At 39.1% G+C, this 25,616-nt stretch overlaps 1 protein-coding gene across 4 annotated transcripts in view; it reads left to right on the top strand.

The window, feature by feature from the left end:
- Nucleotides 1-745: 745 nt before the first annotated feature.
- actn1 (actinin, alpha 1) overlaps nt 746-25,616 on the top strand; it is a 38,410-nt gene continuing 13,539 nt past the window's right edge. For 3 of the 4 annotated variants that reach the window (XM_084391554.1, XM_084391553.1, XM_084391555.1), the window contains exons 1-8: nt 746-1,174; nt 13,229-13,343; nt 15,625-15,744; nt 16,978-17,064; nt 17,429-17,516; nt 17,632-17,710; nt 17,799-17,880; nt 19,948-20,033. In XM_084391554.1, coding sequence (XP_084247680.1) covers nt 1,046-1,174; nt 13,229-13,343; nt 15,625-15,744; nt 16,978-17,064; nt 17,429-17,516; nt 17,632-17,710; nt 17,799-17,880; nt 19,948-20,033 — 786 coding nt within the window. In that variant the 5' untranslated portion in view covers nt 746-1,045. Of the gene's footprint in view, nt 1,175-13,228; nt 13,344-15,624; nt 15,745-16,977; nt 17,065-17,428; nt 17,517-17,631; nt 17,711-17,798; nt 17,881-19,947; nt 20,034-20,534; nt 20,621-25,616 lie in introns of all 4 variants that reach the window. The other variant, XM_084391556.1, reaches the window with a different exon arrangement.

The following is a 25,616-nucleotide window of genomic DNA, read 5'->3' as shown; positions in this document are numbered from 1 at the left end:
TTGATCTGAAGCAGTGGTAGCATCAATTTTCAGTCTTTTATCTAATCTATTCCCTTTAATTATAATGTTGTGAAAGTTTCAGGCTCATTTACCCTTTTGGGAAAATTAAGATGGTAGCTACATGTGTTTTAGAACATGGTCATCATTGGTTATTATCTGGTTAACTAAGATACTATGTTCCAAAAAAACAGCTTGACCACTATAAGCTGATAGTCAAATTGGTAGATGGTCTGTTGATAGTCCAAGATGGCCTATCATATTAGATAATGACCATTTTGAACAAGCTAGAAACCAGATACCATGTTTCAAAACACTGACCAGCTCAAGATTGATTTTCTAGCATGGATACTAATTATTAGACGATACTAATGTGAGTTGTCTTAAGATGTAGTATCCCCCACCACTTTCCATGAGCACTGTTACCTGAGACACGGTGAGATAAAACAGGGTGTGGTCACCTGGAGGGCATAGAGAAAACATTAAAGGAGTTTTAAGAAATTGAATACAATGATTTATTAAACTTTAAATAAATAAACACAAACATAAATTCATCCTGCAATTAATTCCAGTGGCACAAACCTACCAAAAAGCTTTTCTAATACCTACACCGATGCAGACAACCTACACCAAATCTATTAACGGACAACCATATTAACTAATCACCACCAAGCCTTTCAAGTGGGCGGGCTTTAAAGGTTTGCTTAGTAGCCAATCAGACGCCCTGCGTCTCTTTTTATTTTTTCCCGTTACTGTGAAGTTTTTGCTGCCGATGCTCGTGCTGGAGGTTCTGCCTACTCGCCACTCTGGATAGCGGCCGTGAAAAAACGGACAGAACGAGACAGACAAGGAGGCACGGACTTTGGGGAGAGTGAACGGTGCAGGGAAAACGAGGCAGCGACGTTAGTTTCGTGCCCTATCGTTTAAAGTGCGCACAGGAGTGTTTACTGCAGCGCTCTGTGGGAGAGAGGGAGAGAAAGAGAGAGAGAGACAGAGAGGGAGAGAGAGACCGGAGGACCGGAGAGAGAGACGGGAACAGCAGTTCAGAATGGATCACCACCACCATCAACAACAACATCATCAATATGATGGAGGAGAGAACGACTATATGCCCCAGGAAGATGACTGGGATCGGGATATGCTGCTTGACCCCGCCTGGGAGAAACAGCAGAGAAAGGTAACGTTACGCGCTATAATCTCTCCATACCACCGGTTTAAGATGCAATGGGACTTTCTGCAAACCAGCAGAAAAAAATACCATGCCGAAATGCAGAGATTTAAAGGCCCCGTCCGGAATCCGAGTCATTGAGTTGTGGGCTGCTGGTGAAACAGGCTTTGCATGGCGACGCATGCATGAATTTGTTTATTTTGTGTCTCTCATATTTGTTTGTCTCAAACCAAGCGAGTATAGAGCATCAAAAACTTGTTCGGTACTCTGTATAGTCTTCATTATAAGAAACTTGAGGAACATCTGTTGCGGGATTGCGCATATTCCTATTCACCATTCTGTCTGTCCATTCATTTGAGCGATTTGACGGCCCACCCCCGGCCGGACCCTGATCACCGGACACCGTGCGCCCACCGATCCTCTTCACCGCGCGCAACAGATGTCCGCCGCCCGCGACAGACAGCAGCCTTTGCTCGTGGATGCGGCTCATATGATCTGCTGCGCGCGCAGAGAGCACGAGCTCACTTTATTTACGGGGTTTTAACGTGTGACCAATATAGAGATGAGAGTCATTCTGGTTCCGATTCCCATTAACGATTTCAGTTCTCTAACGATTCTAGTGTTTTTGAGGAAGTAACGTTATCTTATAAAAAACATGCAATTCTTATAGCATTTACTTTCTTCGGCAGTCTGTTGACAAATAATGAGGTAATTTCAGATTACAACAGAACAGATATAACAAATAACTTAAATTTAGCATAAGGTAACGTTACTGTATGTTTACCCCGTTTTTAAATGTATTTTTCTATATAAAACAGATTGTATAATATGGCTTTTAACTACACGCTGCCATATGGACTAGTCAGTAACGGAACAAGTACAGCATAATGCAGGTTTTGATTCACTTTCGCGTTGACCACGACGAAAGTAATAATTTGCGGTTCAAATTCGTCAGATTAATTTTGGAACCTTTCATAATGATTCACAAGTCTTTTTGATTCACTTACATGATTTGTTTATTGGAGTTGCTTGTGCGAGAATCGAACTTCGCCGTGTGTTTTAGATTCACTTAAGGAACCGGTTCATAAGAGTCGTTCGTTCGGGGTTTAACGTTATACGGATTACTTTGTAGAATCATTAGCGGTGATGAACAGTAGTTGCTAGCAGACACTGTCAGAGTATTTTAATAGCAGTACAGTGTTCAGTGCTCATCGGCAGAAGAATGCACCGTTAACAAAGCCGAAAGTTATGAAAATCGCTTAGTTCCGGTATGTTTAACGGTCCTGATTAAGAACCGGCTCTTGGTTGCCAATTCTGGGCCCAGCTCCGTTAACGGATTCCGGTAGACCATTAGTTGGGGGAGGGGAGTGTTTATAAAAAATCTCTCGGATGTGATTTTCTGCACAGAAGTCTAAAAACTATTTGAAATATGAGTAACATTTGTCGCTCCCACACTCCTTTCTTCCCGTTTGGAAAACGGGGAGGAAAAAAGAACGAGTGCTGGAATCTGCTGCGGTTTGGGCTGGGCTTGTCAGGGAGCGAGTCTGCCCAAAAATGGTAATAACAGACCCCGTACACGGCTGCTGGAAAACTTTCCCGGGTTACTTTTTTTTCCTTCCTCGAAAGCTTGTAGACTCCTGAATGATGTCATCAGCTACCGGCGGGAAAGACTCATGCTCAGGTATGCGGGCAGAGTCTTTCACTTTAGCTCCTGCAACCATAAACCCATGACAAAACCATGTGTCAACCGTTTACACCAGCCCTGACATGCTGTTTCTACTTAACTGTTAAGAGAGAAATGAAAAATAAGTTTTTCATCAGTAGCCTAGTGCAGGATCATCATATTTAGAATTGTTTTTGCTACATTAACCGTTATATATGTCATAGTGGTGTGTATGTGTGTGTTTGTGTGGTGGGTCAGATGGAATTGAGAGAGACACAACTAGAAAAAGCCCTGAAGAGTTTTTTCCGTCTCGTGATATAGGCTAAGCACTACATTGATACACTCATTAATAACACACACGCACACACACGTCTGCTCCATACTGCCCATTAAACACCCTCTGTGACTTTAATGATGTGTGTTTGTGTGTGTGTCAGATAAATTGGTTATTGTTCTGCTTTCTGACAGGGCTGAAAGGTCAGTAGAGAAGTGAAGTAAAGTCTGTTCTGCACACACTCTCTCTCACACACACACACACACACACACACACACACACACACACACACACACACACACACACACACTGCAGGTATAGAGGGCAGCTCTCGTAGCCGTAAAAGACATACGGAATAAGTCAAATCTGGAGTAAATTTGCGTTGAGAAAGTGAATGCATGTGAGAAAACATCTGATTGGCTGCTGTTTATGTTTATGGGTTAAAGTATTTCAGCAAGTTCAGACTTAACCGATAGAATCAGAAACACATTTTCCTGTCCAATAACATCTGTGCAGGTTTGTAAGAGTTTATCTGCAACTTGAGGGGAAGAAAGACCCTCGGGCCGGGCAGGTGTGAGGTGATTCAGTTTAAAACGGCAGCGAGACCTTATGAACTCTCTCCTTTTTGCTTGGCCCCATCTGTGAGTTCAGACTTTCATTGTTTTGTTCACGTGTCCCATTCTGTCGCTTTTTAAGCCAATCAGAGAAGTCTTCAGTTGCCACAGTTAATTTTGTATTGCCACAAGAGAGTTTTGTTAGGGTTTAGTGAATGTTCTGTTTACATTTACACTACTGTTCAAAAGTTTGGGGTCAGTTGCTCACGGCCCACGCGAACGCTCCACTCATGCTTTAAAAAGCATTTTCAGTTTGGGTTTTCATCCAAGTGTACTCCAGAATTTCTGTTTCGGACCAGAAGTTTAATTTCGGTGCATCCCTAATTTGTGGCCATGTTCAACAGAAGTTTTACCACAGGCATTTGCCAAAACAACGTATTTTGGTAAAGGTTGAGACTCACATAACCAGGTGTCAGCTTTTTTGTATCATCATTATTTTTCATACATTCAAATAAATTGCTTGTTAAGTATATAGGGGATCAAAATGTCAGAGACTTACAACCACCCAGAACACCCTAGCAACCACTCAGCAGCTCCCTAGCAACAAGCCACTACATCCTAGCATTATGTTAGTGAGTTTCCTTTAGAAAATGTGAAAATCAGAATTTTGAACTGAAAGGGCTAAATTTGTCTTTCAGTGCCGTGCAGTGTGTGGATTGAAGTAGTGGGTTATTTTTAAGTGTTTCCTTACTGCAGTAGTTCAGTCTGCCTTGGGCAGGTTTTATATGGTTCTGTTTGCAAGTCTTGACTTCTCTGATAAGAAAGATGTAGATCTTCAGAAACAGGAAAAGGTTCAGCTCTAGTGAATCTGAATCAGTCACATATCATTGGGTTCTGAGATCTATATCTGACAATCTGCATTGTGTATTTTCTTGGTGTGTGTCTTTAGGGTGGTAAAGGGTTAACGTAGGCAAGCCTCCTCCTAATGTAGGCTTTTTCAGTTTAAAGAATTAAAGTAGGTCTGCTTGTCGCAATCAATCCTGTTTTTCTCCGTGTCTCACTCGTTCTCTTTCTCTCCACCTCTATTAGAGGGGGTAAGTTGAGGATCCCAAGGGGATACAGAGGCTTTTTTTTTTTTTTTGCTGGTTTGAGGTGAGTTCCCTGAAATCTGTTGCAGATCTAAGAAGAGATTTTATTTCTCTGTGGAGATACTGACATACTGACATACATGAATAACTACGTTTTAAACGTTGTTCATGCACAGAAAATCTACAGCATTCCATGAAACATGGTAAAATGCGAGTACTGCACTCTTATTGGTAGCTGAAAGCATAATAAAATTAGCCAGTATATCTAATAAACCAACACGTGAGCAGCAGGGTATGTGTAAAACTTTGTGAATGGCAGCTGCTTCAATTACGTGGAGTTCTGCGGGCACAGATGCCATGTAGGCCTGCATATAACACGTGATGTCCTTAGGCGACATTGCATGCCTGATTTTGTCCCTACCACTTAATGAAAGCTGGCATTTTCAATTCTTGAGCAGAAGCTTTCATTTAGCCAGTCTGTTGCTGTACCGAGTGACGATACTGCGTTAGGAATTATTTTTTTAATGCTCTACATTTCAATGTGGTTGTTATCAGTGGTAGAAAGCAATGGCGGCAATCACAGGCTATAACCATGTCTTGAAGATTGTGGGGGACCTAACCAATTTTGGGGGGATGGTGGGTAATGTGGCAATATCTGATTATTGGTGTGGACTTGTCCTTGTCAGTGTTTATGGTGGTTACCCAATATCTCTCCGATGCACACTCCAATTTATTGGACTTACTATCTGTTCTAGTAAAACAATGCGAACAAATGTGTTCAGTTAGCCTGGGTTTCCCCATGCTGCCTTGCACACAGCGCGATTTTATTCACGCTACTAGGCAGCCTGGATTCCATGGACCAGATTTTCGCCTCAGCAAGGGGATCAATCACAGAACGGGGGGGAGCAGCAAAACGATGACGACGTCTATGCGACACACCAAAGCAGTTTGTTTATATCTATGGATCCAACATGGCAGCAGACGCAAAGTTACCTTTCAATGCAGCCTTAGATAGTGTTCTAAGTAGTTTAGTCGCCATCGTGTACACATAAATCTCTGACCCATCGTCTTCTTCCTCGTCGAATTTCTGTCGCTCTACATACGTCACCTGGTATAATTGAAACGATTGGCTATGAGCTATGTACAGGCGCATTTGATAGACATTCGTAGCGCCCAATAAACGGCTCTGGGCATTCGTAAACCACGGCTCAAATGCGAGAAAATGAATGTGGTTCCCAGACGTTAGCCAGGCTAGTGTTCAGTTGCGTTTTATTAAAAAAATTGTGGGGCAGATTGAAAAAAAGTCCCAGAAAGTGTATAACTTGATTCAGAACAGTACGATTATGTACATTTTTCATGCAGAACCTAATTATATTACATTAGATAATCCATCACTATTTCTTGACATCATAACCAGCATGTCTGTGAACACACACACACACACACACACACACACACACACACACAGCTATCCCCACCAAAATGACATGCACAATGACGTCCATGACACCGTTTCTGCCATTTCCTGTCCTGGAGTTTGATGTGAGGACGTGATGAGGTACTTAATCCCTCGCTGTGCTCTTTCAGCCAATGAAAAAACAGCTTGAATAGAGCTAGAATAGTGTAGAATACTGCCACCTCATTTACTGGGACTGTGTGTGTGTGTGTCTGCTCGAGCCAGACCAAGATGCTGTGGGGATACAGTTTATTAATGTGTGTGTGTGTGCGTATTCTTAAAAAGTTTCTTTTATTGACTGTGTTTGGTCCTCCAGCGGCTCTGCAGTTTGCAAAGTCAAATATGTCAATTCAGACTTTTTATCTTGGGAAAGTCAAGCTCTTAATGCAAATTATCTCATTCCGCTCCTAACCTCATGATGCGCTCAAAACAAGGACTTTGTTCCTGGGGGACTATCTGACAGTTACCAAGAACCAGGCCTTATTGTTCCTCATATATGACCTGTGTAGATAATGAAACATTGCTATGAGGAGATGTGCACATAAACTTTGGAACTTTAATTAACGTAAAAGCAGTGATCCGAGCGAGTCAGCGTTTAGCTCTAAGTGAAGCCTCTGGCTGTGTTGATAGGATTATTAATGAGCCATTAAACTGTGTGTCTGGAAACATGAAAATAAGAGACAGGCTCACCTTAGGAGGGTGTAGTGTGTGTGTGTGTGTGTGGGGGGGGGCTAATGTGGAATGCGTGTGGAAGCGAGACAGTGGGCCGCGCGTCTCTGGGGCTGATCAGCACTTCCTGTCTGGAGGAGAAAGCCAGCAGACACCAACAAACAGCCCACTAATAGACAGATAGGGTGAGGGAGAAACAGATGGAAACTAAAGTAGATTTTTACATTTGCGCATGGGGTTGTGACGGTACCAGCATTTCAGTAGTCGGTACCAACACCAGTAAAAGTTTGCGGTTTTTCTCTGTACCACTTTCGGTACAAGAGCAAAAACTGTTGAATTAAATACAGTGTCCAATATTTCTCTCGTCTGTTGGTTATCAGTGACTACGTTTACACGTTTACATGTTCATTTATATAGCGCTTTTAACAATATGGATTCAAAGCAGATTTACAGAGATAATAGGAAATTACCGTAACAGATTGTTTAGGCTTTACAACAGCTCTAGGATAAAGTTATTGTCCAGCTAAAGTTAGTTTTGATTGATTGATTCACCTCCGTTGCGAAGATCATTAGTTATAAACTTAGGGGCCCGCTAACACAACACCGTTCTAACAGGAAAACCCTTAACACGCTCCGGACGCCCATCCGCACAAAACAGTGCCTGGTGTCTCGAGAACACACTCCCTGAAATAGGTTCAAAGGTGCAAACGATTATCCGTTATCTCTGCGCAAACCTCAAAAACGCAAACCCGCGAAAATGCAGACGTCACGCACATGCGCATTACGTGTTCAGTCCAAAGGTTTGAATATATATGTGCGCAGGCGTGTAGTCCTTATTTACAAATCAACCCTCAATAAACTACTTGCCTGGCCTTAAACATTTATAATACAGACATTTATTGTCGCGTCTGCGTAGCCACGCGATCTGGAATTATCCCGACAACATTTTATCTGTAGTGAGGTAAAGGGAAGAGAAGGAGGCCTTCACAGGGGATGGACTGGTTGACACTTCAGGACTGCGTTGTCATCGTGTCCAGGCACAGGTCCTTCATCAGATCTGTATACGCCCTGGATCCGGCGGACTGCGGTAAACCTCGGATAAACAGAGAGACTAATATTAGCGTAGACGCCATTCTTCTTATGATGTAACAAGTACATCAGGATTTATGGGGAGTGTTCCCGGTTCCGGCTGACCTAAACTATGCAGCCTAACGTTGAATTATAGAAGTCTATAATGTGTTATGTGTATGCTAGGCCAAAGAGATGTGTTTTTAGTCTAGATTTGAACTGACAGAGTGTGTCTGTTTCCCGGACAATGGGAATGTTATACCACACTGCACAGTATGCTGCATGCATGTTACCGGTGTTGTGCCGAAATTCGACTACCTGCCAAATTATTACCCCCCCCTCATTGAAGTCGCTACCTGATTGCCTAATCCTTACCCCACCTCTAATCCTAACCCCTCCCACACAACTAATCCTAAACCTACCAACACTAGGGGGGGAATAATTTGGCGGGGGTGAGAATTTGGCACAACACCGGGTTTGCCTTCGCTGCATGCGCACCGTCTAGGTGAAGATACGGAGCAGAGACTGCGCAGCGAGTTGAGTTTAGCGATTTGGAGAAGGGAACAACACACGGCATCCATGTAGAACTGAGCACATGCACACTTTGGTCAGAGCGGTACTACAGTTGGTTACTACAGTTATGAGCTTCATCGCATTAGTTTGAAAGAAGTATTGCATTTAAATGAGGTAAAGTTTAATCGCAATATTGCCAAAATCCCATTATAATCGCATTATTAGGGCGTGTGTATTAAACACACTGACTGTCAATAATCGCAGTTTCCTATTCAATCGAGCATTTAAATATGGTTGCCACAGAAACTTTGCGGTGTAGAGCTAGAGCAGGGGTCTTCAATGTTTTTCAGGGCAAGGACCCCTTAGGCAATAGAGACATGTAGCGCCAGGGACCCCCGATACAAAATGTGTCAAACAGTACTACGTATTAAGCATATAGCCTTCGATATTAATTGAAACTAACCATATTATGATAAAAAATAAGTTAAATTATGTTAAGACAGTAGATCAGAACTATGCACATTATTGTCGTCACTGTCTGTATACTACTTTTCATTGTTAAAATTGAGATTTATGCATCATAATAAACATGTTGTGGTAAGATTCACAATTCATTAGTTGTTTGCAGTTGTAAATATTTTAATGGATTTGCAGTCATACATTTTAATTTTATTATTTAACATTTAAATTTACTTGAACTTTAGTAAAATGCTTTTCTTTTCTTTTTTTTTAGGACCGACCGGTACCAGTAGTACCGGCACAGTTGACAACCCTATTTATGACAGGTGTGACAACGTGTGAGATGAGTTAAAGATTAGGCTAATTTTCAGGGTTAGGGTTTATTCAAATGAATGCCCTATCAAACACCACTAATGATAAAGATAAACAGAGAAACACACAGGCATTTCATCTGTTGAATGGGGATGATGTCATTGTCAGTGTGTGTGCGGTCAGCATTTTGTTTAAACATGTAACAGCTGTTAGACCTGTCACACGTGCACACCTGAGCAGGTAGAGCTGATGCGAGTGTGAGAAGCTTCATTCCTGTTGTTTTTCTCTGCTTCTCACACTGAGAAGGTCATTTTTATAGGTTATATCTGACATAACATGGAAATAATTATTATTAAATATTATATTAGACATATTAGATATATATCATTTAAATATTAAGTTATATATATATATATATATATATATATATCATACAATATTATTAAATAATAATAAACAAAATTTCTATTCTATTTTGTTTGAATAAATAAAAACCAAATTTTTTTTTGCTACAAGTTAATTTAGACATAGCAATATAATGCACGGTATGAAAAGTGGATGTTCAGGTTAAGATCTGTTGAAGATTATATTTAACAGTCAGTGTTAATAAATGATTAGTGTTTTTAAAAATAAACTTTTTAAGTGGGTGCAAAGGTAATGTAGATGTAATTTTTCCAGTTTTGGGTAAACTATCTCTGTAATGTGATGAACTACAACTGTGGTTTCTCTTCTAGGACACCTCATTTTAATTTGGGGGTTTGTAAGAAATGAAAAAGATGTCTTCGAAAAGATCTAGTATCATTTGTTTGCAGATGCCTCTTGGTTTCTGCTCCGATATGTAGAGATTTTTGAGTGCCCACAGGAGCCACCATATGCCATGCATGTGAGAAATTTTGAAGGTGGATCTATAAAAAACAGAGTTTACTCTCTATAGCAGTAAATAAACAGGTGATTTGCTTGGCTTATGGGGGAGTTTGTTTGTGTGTACGTGTGTGTGTCTCAGGGCGACTAATTGTTTGTTGGTTTTCTGGCATTTGTAGTTGCTATGGCAACCCCATGACGATGAACCGAGCTGTGCTGTATTTCACACCAGAGTGAGGAAGAGAGAGAGCAGGAAAGGAAAGAAAGAGAAGGAGTGAATAGAGGAGTAAATATGGGGTTAAAAAAGAAATATTTGTGGTCTAGGTGTGAGGAAATCTAGCAGTATTCCTGCTGAGTGAGCAGAGACCTGCTGTCTGTCTGACTGTATTTACATGCAGACATTTGCATGGCCATGCATGCATATCTTTATACATGTGCGTGTTTGAATGTGTCTTTTTGTTTTGTTCAGCAAGGATGCATTAAACCGATTAAAAGTGACAGTAAAGGCAATTATAATGTTGCAAAAGATTTTCAAATAAATGCTGTTCTTTGAACCTTCTATTCATCAAATAATCTTGAAAACTGGTGATGTTTACAAGTAATAATAATAATAGTAATAATAATAAATGTCTCTTAGGTTGAGCAGCAATTCAGCATATTAGAATGATTTCTGACAGATCATGTCACACTGAAGATAAGTAATGATGCTGAAAATTTTGCATTGACATTACAGGAATAAATACATTTTTAAAATGTATTACAAATAGAAAACAGTAGTAGTCAAATATTCGATCTGTAATAATTATGAAAAAAATAAAAATACTCCCCCCAATTTTGCTACATGTTGGTTTGCTGGCCGTAAATGCAGTGAATCCATGATAATCCTATAAGCACGCATGAAGTAATTACTGTAATTACGAGATACCGACTTTTTAACTTTTAATTACAATTTATAAACTCTAATTCTCTGTGAGTTCCGACTTGTACCATGTGACCGCTGCAGATTTATTTAGGTGTTGCCATGACGTAGAATGCCACGTGTTGTCATCTCGAAATTACGGTAATTATGACATGGCGTAAACAAAAAAATGTCAATGAGTTTTGATAACTTCCCTTTAAATAATTTTTTTTCTGAGACCATTGGCAGACATTTGTTTTAATCATAAACTCAATTAATTTTGATCAATTTCACTGAAAACAAGACTTCATATCTTGAGATGGGTTTAAAAACAGAAAACACAAAGCGCTGTAGCACATCATTATCTTTGTGTCTCTGCAATATATATACATTCTGTACATATTTGGCGCGGCCTGCTTTATTAGCTTTTTTTTTTCATTCTCTTGTGTTTCGCTTTTGTTCTGTATATTTTTGTTTACACACACACACACACACACACACACACACACACACACACACACACACACACACACACACACACACACACACACACACACACTGTATCAAGGTCCTGCCCCCTCTCCCATTCCAAGGACAGCTTGGAGGACAGATGTCAATAATGACGTTACACCCCGTTTTTGTAGCATCAGATAACTATCTAAAACCAACTGTATTGGGAAAACAAACATTTGCGTGATGAACTACGTAAAATGACAGAATTTTTTTTTTTTAAGTGTAATTGGATTTTTTTGTTTGATTCACGTCCCATTCGATTACAGGAGAGGGCGGGGTTAAAGACCTATGCTGCAGTCAGCCACCAGGGGGCGATCAAAACTCTTTGGCTGCACTTTTTCAGGACGTGTGCCTTGCGACACACTTTGCTCTTGAACAGAAGAGCATGTCTTATATAAACACCCCCATAAGAAAACCAGTCAGCCTAATTACACTGGACTTCCTTAAAAAACGATTAGTCGACTAGTCGCTTACACAGCCCGCCGGCTAGTTGATTTTGAAAACGTGTCGTTTTGCTACAGTGTGCACTTTCACTTTTGTCGCATCACTTACAGAAACCTATGGTAGCTCATCCTATCTTCATTGTTTTTTATAAGTTGTATTATTAATAAGTTTGTTAGTTATTCATAGTTTTTTGTCTTCCACATTTTGATTTGCATTACAGTTGCTGGAATATTGTAGTCGTGGCTCTTGTGTGTGTGTGTGTGCTCACCCTTGGGGATCGGCTGCATCCCATCATGTAGCAGTCCTGTCTAGCAGTCCAGATATAGCATTTTCTCCTCACCTCTTAAAGTTGGAACAATCTCCTGCTTTTACGTGCATAAACTGAAGGGTCTCTGATTCTGTTAAGTGGCACATCAGTCGTATTAGTGTGTGTATGAGTGTGTTTAGCTTCTGTTCTGCTCCACAGCTGTTTCTCATCAGCTCGCTAACATACCGAAGAATCCTGAAGCCACAGATACTCAGCGCTGCCATGACAACCCCTGTAGAGCGCTCACCCTCCTTAACTCTCTCTCTTGCTGTCACAATCGGGCATGGTTGTAAATGATTACAGAATTACCAAAGTATTCAAGTGCATGTATAACACAGGTGTATGAAATAAATAAACTGGATTAATGACTTTCTTGTGCTTTTTCAGGCTTTGTGTAGCACCTGCCACTCTGCAAATTCTTCTGTAGGGTTCCAACATTAGACCATTTTTATTTTCAACGATGTCACTAATCCTATCAGTCTGATCTTAACAATCTTGTGAACCTCTTGAACCTTTTTCTTATTTCATGTGTGAAGTGGATGTTTTCATACAGTGATAGTTTTAAAGCGACAGCAGCAAAACATGGTGTATTTAGATGGTGGGAGTGGAAAAAAAATTATGAAAAACTTACATTTTCAATTTAAACATTGACAATTAAAATAAATATTATTGTTTTATTGTGGACGTCATAATTTTTTATATGAGAATTAGAAAATTATTTGACCCATAAACCAACAAATAACTAAAATAAAATGAATGACAGTTTTCAATATCATTTGCCTTTTGATGTTTAATAGATTTAGTAAAGTGTGAATAATATTTTAAGTGACTATTTTGTATTTTCATATTTAATGCTGTTTTTTTCTTTGGTTTCCAGTATTTCTGCCTAGTCTTATTTGCACATTAAAGGCATTTGTTGCATTTAATTTTGCATTGTGTTTTGTTTTTTGTTTTCTTCTCAACTTTTAAACCACTCTTTTTCAGACGTTTACTGCATGGTGCAATTCTCATTTACGGAAGGCGGGGACGCAGATCGACAACATTGAGGAGGATTTTAGAGACGGACTCAAACTCATGCTGCTCCTAGAGGTCATCTCAGGTCAGTGACCTCTCAACGCAGTTCCACCTTGAACCTTCCCCCCACCTTTGAAAGCTTGTATCTTCTTTGATATTATCAAAGGCACTGTTTACACCTGGTATTAATTATGATGCGTTTTAGTCGATCGGATCACAAGTAGACGAGGCAGACACATTCCAGTTTACACCTCTTTTGTCCACTTTCAAAACACTTCTGTCCTGATTTCTTTGAGGGGAGGGTCTATGGGTTAGGAAATGTATGGTTTTTTTTCAGATCTTTCGAAATGAACGAAATAAGCTTGCGCAATTTACATATGAACACGACTGGAGATGACGGAAAAATATATGGAGAGCGTCAGGAATTGTCCTTGGTGTGTTTTTTTTGTCTTCAAACCAAACTTGGATCTTCAGCCAACAAAGCTAATAATAAGTTAATAAGACAAAGCCCATAATGTTTACGCGTGAGGTCAGTAGGCGGAGAGTAGACGGTCTTTTGTGGCTGTTCAAACATATTCAAACACATGAGCGTCGACACTACGAAAGCAATCGAGTCATATGTGTTTCCGACAACCTCTAAAAGTGGTCGGAAGTGGATAAGCTCAAAACGTTTTAGACCCCGTTTACACCTGTATTTAGCGGCATCCACTTGTGATCCCATCGACCGAAACACATCTTAATACCAGGTGTAAACAGGGCCAAAGGGCCCCTAGATCCAGGCTGAAGAAAAGTAGTGACTGGGCTTATGCCATAGCCAGCCCTAAAACAGCCTACCGCTTTCTATCAGAATAATCTTGATAGAATCACTTTTTAAAGCAAAACTAAAAACCTATGTCTTTGAGAAGGCTTATAATCTTAGAGTCAGATGGGGCTAGTTTAAGCTTCAACTAGATGTACCGCATGGCGGTACAAAATATGACCGCCGCTCAGGCCTGCACTGGCTTTCCACAAAAATAAATGACGTGGAGCAATTTGGCTGTATTGCGTGTTTATGTATATACCTAAAAAAAGTAGTAGTATGTGCATGTGTGCGCATGTGTGTTTGTGTGTGTGTGTCTGTGCATGTGGATTTGTATGTGTGTGTATGGGTGTGTGTCTGTGCGTGTGGATGTCAGTGTGTGTGCATGCTTGCGTTTGTTTGTATTCCTGCATGTGTGTGTGTGACAGTATCATCCTAAACCAGCAACCCTTCGCTCAACAGCACCATCTACAGGCCGATGAGTGTACAGTCACTAAATGTGCACATAAATGAATTTATTTTATACCCCCCCCATGGATGAAATTCTACGAAACTTAGCATACCCCCAGAGGATGTCAAGTTAATCATACACATGAAATATGGTGCAGTTCTGAACATCTCCACTGAAGATAGGGGCGATTAAAGCAGAATAATATTGCATTTTCATTTTTTATGGGAGGGGCGCAAATCACAAATGAGTGATTATGGGCTAGGTTGATGTGGGCCCTTAAGACCAACATACCATAAAAATTTCTTCATCCTCGGTTCCACGGTTCAGGTAGTTATTTAGGAAAAACTGCATTTTTGGGGTTTGGGGGGGGGCCCAGCGCGGGGGGGGAGTGGCCCCCGGGGACCAAACGAAATTTTTCCGTGAAAGTCTAGTGGGGCTACATGCCCAACAAATTTCATGTTCCCCGGTGTTTCGGTGTCCCTGGTATCGTTGACGGAAAATTCAGTAGATTGACGGGAAAAAAAACCAAAAAAACTTTGACAATCGATTATGGGCTAGGTTGATGTGGGCCCTTAAGACCAACATACTTTGCAAATTTCTTCATCCTCGGTGCCACGGTTCAGGTAGTTATTTAGGAAAAACTGCATTTTTTGGGTTTGGGGGGGCCCAGCGCGGGGGGGGGAGTGGCCCCCGGGGACCAAACGAAATTTTTCCGTAAAAGTCTAGTGGGGCTACATGCTCACCAAATGTCATGTTCCCCGGTGTTTCGGTGTCCCTGGTATCGTTGACGGAAAATTCAGTAGATTGACAAAAAAAAAAAAAAAAAAAACTTTGACAATCCCTATATGACCGCTTTCGCTAGCTATGCTAGCGGCGGTCATAATTATGTGTTTATGTTGTGTTTTACTGTCATACTGTTGTGCGCATTCTAGCTTTTTAATTGACAATGTTCAAGCACAATTGTAGTGTTCAATTGTAGTACAATTTGCATACTACAAGCTTGTTGATTACTGTCTGGAATAAGTGTGAAATAAATTTAATTGATCTGAGGGCATTGTGATGTTGTGCGTGATGTAATATTATGATTCAGGATATTTAAACCGTCTTTCTCTGTAGGGGAACGTTTGGCCAAACCAGAAAGAGGAAAAATGAGAGTCCATAAGATCTCCAATGTGAATAAAGCTCTGGACTTCATCGCCAGCAAAGGAGTCAAACTGGTTTCTATTGGAGCAGAGGGTAGGTCCCCCCCCCCCTCCAGCAGTGACCTATATACTGCAGGCTTCCAGGGTCATGGGTTCAGCATGTGGGATCAATGGCTATCAGACGATCTGCCTGTATGTGATATGTGCTTATATCTCATGTCACATGAAGTCCCTCCCCCTTCCCTTCCAATACAGTTAAATAGGTTAGACATACAGTACATACCTGACATATATTAGATCTATCTGAAAATGTGTGTGTATTTTTCCTGTTACCTGCTCTCTCTCTCTCTCTCTGTTTTTAATCCAGAGCGGCATTCCAGACAGATTAGCCATTTACCAAAGCCTTTGTCTTGGTTACATACTGTTACCGGTTTGTGTGTGTGTGTGTGTTTGTCTGGCAAAGCTGGGATACACATACACACAAGCACATACTGGGATGTGTGTAGAGTGTATTATGAGATTAGCCTAAGAAGATGGAGGGGAAACACATGCATGTTTACCTAGATATTTAAATGGGACTTCCCATATACAACTGTGTGTAAAAACAATAATAAAAACAAATAATTAATACAACTTTTTGTATATTTAAAAGTGAATACAGACTTAATATTATTTAGCCTTTATAAACCATTTTTCCTTTTGAGAATGTCTCCAAAATGCAGCTTTTCGGGACATTTTCAGCAGGTTTGTATTTAAAAGTATAACATAGTTTAACTCAATTTAATCATATCAAAGTAAACAATCTGGCAAAGCTGTTCTCCTGCACTTTAGACTCTAAAACCCTTCTAGACACTCACTAATGTCCACAGCCTTCTCACTTTACAGTCTTAATTATTAAAGGTTGTGTAATATTTAAGATATAATAGAATTATTTGGTGGAGTTGTGATGGTAGAGGGATGCCAGAGGAATTTTCACAGGAGTGAAAGCAGGCAGCAATTTATGGGTGATTTGTACAAAATCTGTCAAGAATATGTCTTGGTCACCCAGAAAATCAAAAGGAAAAAATAAACAATAATTATTTAAAGTAGATGAAGCAATTTTTTGGACCTAAGGAATTTACTGTATCATTACCGTAATGAAAAAAAATATATATATATATACATATTCTTGACATTTATATAAACACAGTATATATAAATAATGCAGAATTATCTGTATTATATAACCTGTCTATGATTTTGAAATGGCTTTAGTTTATAAAGTGATCTAAATGTTGAGCTGTTACAGTAAATGTGATGCTGGTGTGCGTGTGTTTGTTCTGCTCAGAGATTGTTGATGGAAATGCTAAGATGACTCTAGGGATGATCTGGACCATTATCCTCCGCTTCGCCATCCAGGACATCTCAGTGGAGGGTAATTATAAATATATATCACACACACACACACACACACACACACACACACACACACACACACACACACACACACACACACACACACACACACACACACACTTAAGTTTATAAGTGGTGCTTTATATCTTGAAGAAAAAGACAGTAGGTAGTTCAGTTGTGTGTATTAAATATCATGAGAGTTAACAGAATGACTAATGTATTAATTAGCATAATTAAATACGGTTCTGCTCTTTTGGATTTCTTGAATATTCACTGTTAAAAACACACGCAATGTCAGGAATGTGTGAGTCATTTAAATGACAACATTGTCTTTCCATTACTGAGATTACATTTGATGTGTGTGTGTGTGTGTGTGTGCGCAGAGACCTCAGCTAAAGAAGGCTTGCTGCTGTGGTGCCAAAGGAAAACAGCTCCCTACAAAAATGTCAACATTCAGAATTTCCACATCAGGTGAGCAGAGAGGAACATTAGTGAGAAACAGATTGAATGATGGGAAAAGACAAGAGATACTGCAACTGAACGCTGCGCCACAGCATCATATATTACCTTTCTCTGTCTCTGTCAGTTGGAAGGATGGATTGGGCTTCTGTGCACTCATTCACAGACATCGTCCAGAGCTCATTGATTACGGTAAACTGCGCAAGGTGAGGCATTACGAGAACCTCCGACCATATTTAGAGACCAGCAATATAAAAGACAATGACCAATGTTTTGATGTTTGCTTTCACTCAGGATGACCCAATGACTAATCTGAACACCGCCTTTGATGTCGCTGAGAAGTACCTGGACATCCCTAAGATGCTGGATGCAGAAGGTAAGACATTTAGAGGACAGTTTCTTTCTGTTCCATTTCACTGTGAAACTAGGTTAGACCTCTGTCTAAATATAGAGCTGTAGGAGGCACACAGGTATGTGTGTAGGTTGAATGACACCCCATTACTGCAGGTGCGATTGTGGACATTTAGCCTGTTCAGAGGGATTTTTAGGATAATGGGCTGTGATGTTTCGTGATGAGATTGTTGCAGTGCTTGATATTCATCATACATTCTGGTTAAGGTTTGTTTTAATCTCTCAACCCGAACCACTTAACATGCAGTCTGCAATTAAACTTTGTTTTGCTGATCATTTCAGGCTTAGGTGTGCTATCTGTTTCTAGCTGTTTTTGAGCGTTATACTTTAGCAAAAATTTTTTTAAATAAAATTCATAGAATGTTTAGCATGCAAGACACCGGTGATGTCATAATATGTGCATACTGAGTTGAAATGGGTCTTTCTTGCATCTATATGCATACTGAATGGTCTTTTCTGTCTCACAACTATTTCTAATTAAATATAAAGCCCCTATACACTCCAAAAATAAAACTATTTTTTAACAATGTTTTGTTTATGTCCCAGAAAATTATTTATACTGATAAATATTTTTTGAATATTTATAGTATATTTATTGATATATATTTAATATAGTACCCTCTTAAAGGGATAGTTCACTTTGAAATTAATTTTTGATATGTTTTAGCTTACCTCAAGGGCATCCAAGATGTAGGTGTCTTTGTTTCCGCAGTAGTTTCAATTTTGATATTTTTAGGTCAAACCGTTCTTGTCTGTCAGTCATATAATGCAGGTCTATGGTCACTGTCTCAAAACACAAGCACAGAGTCCAAATGAAACAATTCCCCATCATAAGTACACATTGATGGCCTAAGACACGAAACGAGCGGTTTGTGTGAGAAAACGAACAGTATTTATATCGTTGTTATCTCTTGAAAACAGCACACGTCCAAATGATCTGACGGCGCGGGCGGGTATATAGATATATACATAGATGTCACCTTGGCTACTGCAGTTCATTGGAACGAAACCGTAGCCAAGGCGACATCTATGTATATATCTATACCCGCCCGCGCCGTCAGATCATTTGGACGTGTGCTGTTTTCAAGAGATAACAACGATATAAATACTGTTCGTTTTCTCACACAAACCGTTCGTTTCGTGTCTTAGGCCATCAATGTGTACTTATGATGGGGAATTGTTTCATTTGGACGTGGGGAATTGTTTAATTTGGACTCTGTGCTTGTGTTTTGAGACAGTGACCATAGACCTGCATTATATGACTGACAGACAAGAACGGTTTGACCTAAAAATATAAAAATTGAAACTACTGCGGGAACAAAGACACCTACATCTTGGATGCCCTTGAGGTAAGCTAAAACATATCAAAAATTAATTTCAAAGTGAACTATCCCTTTAATATTTGTTTATTTATTCGAATATATCATATTAATTGTAATAAATAAAGGTTATTTTTCATTTGTAATAAAATCTGGAAATTTTACAGCTGTTATGTGTTTCCACAAGTAATATAATGTTGCTTTGGTGCCTTAATGAAACCAGCAGGATTTGCAACAACATTTGAATTACAACTTTACCATTATTCTTTTGTTGCTTGAAAGCACAAGGAAAATGCAAATCTTGTTTAAACTTGTTAGGCATTTTGAAGTTGGTTTCTTTTTAGGTTGATTATAATCAGGGCCGGTATTTGCCATCCAACCCCCCCCCCAAACGAGTTACTGTGCCGTGAAAGAGAAAAGCGAGCACGCATTTGAAAGCGATTACAAATGCACGCATTCAACCCTTCACCAAGGCTGAACATGATTTCGGCAGCCACTGAATACCCCTCCACACACACATATAAATGCCCTCCTGATTCATGTGCCCTGGTTCCGGCTCTGATTATGATGATCTCCATTCACATTAATAACTCTTTCTTTACACAGGAAGTCCCCTCGTATGGGCCTCTGAAGTATGTGACTGTGTGTGATGTGCTCTGATCATTAATTTTTTTCTCTTATTACTTTAATATCACCCCCTTCTTTCTCTGCAGATATTGTTGGTACGGCTCGTCCCGATGAGAAGGCCATCATGACCTACGTTTCTAGCTTCTACCATGCCTTCTCTGGGGCGCAGAAGGTATCGCAGGGCACCCCCCCCTCCCAATGTCATGAACTTCTACACTCACCCAATAAGGCCCTCCCTTCACTCTGTTTCCGCTCACTGGTTTTCGTGATCGCCAGTAGCAGTGATTACTGGATGTCGTGGTTTCTTGTGAACATGACTACACTCCTAACCGTCTGCCTCTTTCTGCCTCTTTGCAGTGCTAAGCTCCGCCCATCGGGGCTCATGCTCCTTCTACAGTTGCATGGGTCTTTCCACCTGTTGCATGAAGGAAATTAATTCTTATGATGAAGGCATGAGTGTGTCTCCACTTCAGTCTCCTAAAAAAATACCCAAGCATTCACGGCATCAATGAGACTTCCTGGAGACCTCTTCATGCCTTGTATCATTTCTGTAGAACTATGCCCCGTTTGTCTTTGTGTCTATGCAGTCTTTTACTCTGTGCTTTTTTTTTTCTCTCCCTTCCTCTCCACCTCCTTTTCTCTCTCTGTTCCCGCTCCCTCTTTCCCTGGGCAGATATCGTTAGTACGTTGCGTCCCGATGAAAAGGCCATCATGACGTATGTGTCATGTTACTACCATGCCTTCTCAGGCAAACAGAAGGTGAGCGCAGACCGACATCAGCCAATCAGCTTCCACATCAAAATCCTAGTCAAATCTAGACTGAAAGAGATGTGATATGTTGTTCTTCACTGAACCGAACTTCCTTGTGAAAAAGAAGTAAACATACTTTAGAAAGAGTTCTTAAGGAAATAATATACTTTCAAAAGAATATTTTGTAACTAAATGTAATATTTTTAGACTCTTGATAGCATGTGATTTGCAATTAAATGGAAATGTATTATAGTGTAAATTCATATTAAATGCAATTTAAGACCCACTTAAATTCATCTTAATATATCATTTCACAATGACTTCTATTGATTGTCTTTGAAATATGGTTAAAGTGTGCTGCTGATTGTACACAACTTTCTATTCTATTGTATAGGGCTGCAACAACTAATCGATAAAATCGATAATAATCGATTATGAAAATCGTTGTCAACGAATGTCATTGTCGATTAGTTGGTCTGCTCACGTCACGGGGAGCGTTACTGATGACGTCACTTTCATGACAACGCAGTCACGCGAAATGGCAGAGAGTAATCGGAGAGAAACATCAGCACGGCAAGCAAAAACTGTATTCTCATTATATGAAGATGTGAAAATGGTATAGTCTAGTTTAATTCAATGCTACTGTGTAAACAGCTTTGTTTACTAACTTCGGGACAGTCACACTAGATCTATTTTGTATCGAGCATCAGGTTGCGCAATCAGTTCGCTCGCAACATAAGTGATGGATTAAAATAGCGCTACCGCAGAAATAGGTTAAATTAAATGGTGTTTACAAAGTGAAGCACTAAATATAAAGGCAGTTAATAACAGCAGCAGTAAAATATTGTTTTTTAGTCACTGTAGTGTAGGGCTGCAACTAACGATTATTTTGATAATCGATTAATCGGACGATTATTTTTTCGATTAATCGATTAATCGGATAGGTTTTTTTTTATTCAATTTGATTTTTGTTTATAACTAAATAAAACCCTAAATCAGGGTATTTATGTGTAAAAGTGTACTTTAAAAAGTGCAAAAGCCACACATTGAGTTTTACTAATATAATCTTAAATTTTTACATTTTAAACCCCAAACACAAAAGTTTGTCCAGTTTTTAAACAGTAAAACTTCTTTAAATATCCAAAATATAAATAAACAAAACAAAATATTGGGTTGCGCTGCTCATATAAACTTCACATTATGAAATTAGGACACAAACATGTTTGTAATAAGATATTAAGCAGCAGATTTTGAATTCCAATGTAGAATGCGATCTGTTATTTCTTGATAACAGACCGCTGCGAAGTATAACACACCAGAAAAACAGAGCGTTGCTATGGATACAGGATTCTAACCGTAGAGACGGAACGGACTATTTTCTTTAGCGGAAGCAATACAATCATTTTTAAATCAAGAAACTCCTTTTTAAATCAATATTTTGTGTAAAATTATTGATTTATTTGGTGGGTAGCCATGTAATAAGCGGGATTATCCCTTACATAGTAGACAAATGCTATAAAAAGAGAGCGGAATGGAGGTACGCAGCTGACAACAGGCTTGATTAAAAGTACAGGAAAAATTATGTATTACTGCACAAGCATTCGCTGAAAACCACTGACTACAGTGACTAAAAAACAATATTTTACTGCTGCTGTTATTAACTGCCTTTATATTTAGTGCTTCACTTTGTAAACACCATTTAATTTAACCTATTTCTGCGGTAGCGCTATTTTAATCCATCACTTATGTTGCGAGCGAACTGATTGCGCAACCTGATGCTCGATACAAAATAGATCTAGTGTGACTGTCCCGAAGTTAGTAAACAAAGCTGTTTACACAGTAGCATTGAATTAAACTAGACTATACCATTTTCACATCTTCATATAATGAGAATACAGTTTTTGCTTGCCGTGCTGATGTTTCTCTCCGATTACTCTCTGCCATTTCGCGTGACTGCGTTGTCATGAAAGTGACGTCATCAGTAACGCTCCCCGTGACGTGAGCAGACCAACTAATCGACAATGACATTCGTTGACAACGATTTTCATAATCGATTATTATCGATTTTATCGATTAGTTGTTGCAGCCCTACTGTAGTCAGTGGTTTTCAGCGAATGCTTGTGCAGTAATACATAATTTTTCCTGTACTTTTAATCAAGCCTGTTGTCAGCTGCGTACCTCCATTCCGCTCTCTTTTTATAGCATTTGTCTACTATGTAAGGGATAATCCCGCTTATTACATGGCTACCCACCAAATAAATCAATAATTTTACACAAAATATTGATTTAAAAAGGAGTTTCTTGATTTAAAAATGATTGTATTGCTTCCGCTAAAGAAAATAGTCCGTTCCGTCTCTACGGTTAGAATCCTGTATCCATAGCAACGCTCTGTTTTTCTGGTGTGTTATACTTCGCAGCGGTCTGTTATCAAGAAATAACAGATCGCATTCTACATTGGAATTCAAAATCTGCTGCTTAATATCTTATTACAAACATGTTTGTGTCCTAATTTCATAATGTGAAGTTTATATGAGCAGCGCAACCCAATATTTTGTTTTGTTTATTTATATTTTGGATATTTAAAGAAGTTTTACTGTTTAAAAACTGGACAAACTTTTGTGTTTGGGGTTTAAAATGTAAAAATTTAAGATTATATTAGTAAAACTCAATGTGTGGCTTTTGCACTTTTTAAAGTACACTTTTACACATAAATACCCTGATTTAGGGTTTTATTTAGTTATAAACAAAAATCAAATTGAATAAAAAAAAACCTATCCGATTAATCGATTAATCGAAAAAATAATCGTCCGATTAATCGATTATCAAAATAATCGTTAGTTGCAGCCCTACTATTGTATGTCATGTAATGAAATTACAAATTTGTTATGATGAAGTTGTAATTTATTATATTTAAAACGTATTAACTTTAAATATCTAATAACACACTACAGTTAAAATTATATGAATGTATTTTTCATTTGTGTTAATATTAGAGCCCTGCACAGGCCTCAAATCTAGGCCCGAGCCCGGCCCTGGCCCGAGACGCTCAGGCCCTAGCCCGACCCGTGTCTGACAGCTCATCAGAATTATCAGCCCGAGTCCGACCCGAGCCCGTTTTTTTTTTTTTTTTTTTTTTCACAGGGGCAGACTGTCATTAAAATATGTCCGTTTTGTAAGTTATGTTTCTTTTCTTTTCATTTCTTTATTAAGTTAATTTAGACAAATGTTTGGAGCATTTAATTTTTATTTTTTTAATTTAAAAATGACGACCAAGCAAGCCGAGCCAACAGCGAGTAAAACATGTTTGATCAATTTAGCCTCTCAAATCAACGCTAATACTTTACTTAGCTACAATAAAATCCATAGATATAAAACACTTCAAGCATATCACACAGACAGTTAGTTTAATGTTTATTTATTAAACCACAGTGAGTAAATTTTTTTTTAAATACTGAGGCAGGCTCAGGCTTCTCGCAACAGCGCTCGCAAACGAAATGAGCAATAGCCAATCTAAACAAATTAAATAAATCAAAAACAAACTTGCAGGTTATCTTACCTCAAAAATGCACCACAGAACATGGCCATTCTTTTTTCCTGTAGATTCCAACAGTTAAACGAAAATAAAGTCCAATCAAACGAAAAACATCAGTAGTTTCCAACAGTTAAACGAAAATAAAGTCCAATCAAACGAAAAGTTAGTTGTCTTACAGAGCATCGTGGAGAAAAAGAATAGCATCCACAGTGGAAGATTTTAACCCAGTCCTCTCTTCTATCACTCGCGATTTTTCTCTTAATATTCTCCATTATTTGCACATGAGGTGAATCGTTGGTTGCGTTGGAAACCTTCTGTGTGCGTGCGTGAGACTGTCATGTCAATCATATGTCAGTGTAATTATAAGATTATGAAAGTTATGAGGTTATTAAATGTCTTTCTATGTTTGTTTTTCTATCGTCGACTTCTCAAAACTTTTTTAAATTAATGTCTAAAACTATAAAAAGAAGGATAACCCAAAAAAGTAAAAAAAAGGCCCGAGGCCCGGCCCGCATGTGAACTATGACGTGAAAATTGGCCCGAAGCCCGGCCCTAGGGGTGTAAAAAAGTCGGGGCCCGTCGGGCTCGGGCTGAAATGCAGGGCTTTAGTTAATATGTTAGTTAACACATACTTCAAAGTAACACTTAATTTTACATGAACAAAGTGCACTTTTTAAAAGTGTACTTAAGTGTGTTAGGAAAAACTGTTTAAGTTCGCTTATTTTAAGTGGCCTTTTTTTATTCATATTACATTTAAAAATATCTTTTTAAGATTTGAAGTACTCTACAAGTGATTAAATTAAATTAAGCGCACTTCTTTTTCACAAGGGCTATTATGGTGAGGTCAGTCTCTGATGTCACTGACGGGTCAGAACCCATCTGCTCTGAAACTTCATTGTGACTTCTTTCTCATTTCTTGTTTGGCTGTGAAATTTCTCTATTTCCTTCTTTGGTTTTGTGTCAGTTCTGGCTGTTTCCCGGGCAACCCTGCTCTAGTATTACATAACACACCTAGCTCTGTTTCTCCACACATCTGTACACACACACACACACACACACTGTGTCTCATATAGAAACCATCAAACTTCTTTACATTTTAGAATAGGTGTTGAAATAGATGTCCTGCTAAAATCACTGGGACAGTTAGTCGGTTCATTCCTATTCAAACATCTTTATCAATCTTTATTGTTCATAATTCCTTCTGTCAGTAAAGAGTTGGTCCAGAAAATTCACCGCAGTGAATCTTTTTAGGCAGACTCAAGAATCCGAGTCAGTTCATATAGATTCATGAATCTGAATCAGCTTAGGCAAACTCATGAGCCCAAAGCCCAGAAGCCACATAAGCAGCGTACACCACAAAATAATATGTTTGTGCTTTTTAATGTGGCACAAAGGCGGCATAAACATATCACGATTGGCAGAAACAATGCATCACTTGCTTTAAGGTTGTCAGATAGATTCAGTTCTATTAAA

The sequence above is a fragment of the Rutilus rutilus genome (genome assembly GCF_951802725.1).
Source record: "Rutilus rutilus genome assembly, chromosome: 20".
Classification (NCBI taxonomy): domain Eukaryota; kingdom Metazoa; phylum Chordata; class Actinopteri; order Cypriniformes; family Leuciscidae; genus Rutilus; species Rutilus rutilus.
The sequence above is the reverse complement of the archived record's forward strand: the minus strand, read 5'-3'. Positions and strand labels throughout refer to the sequence as shown.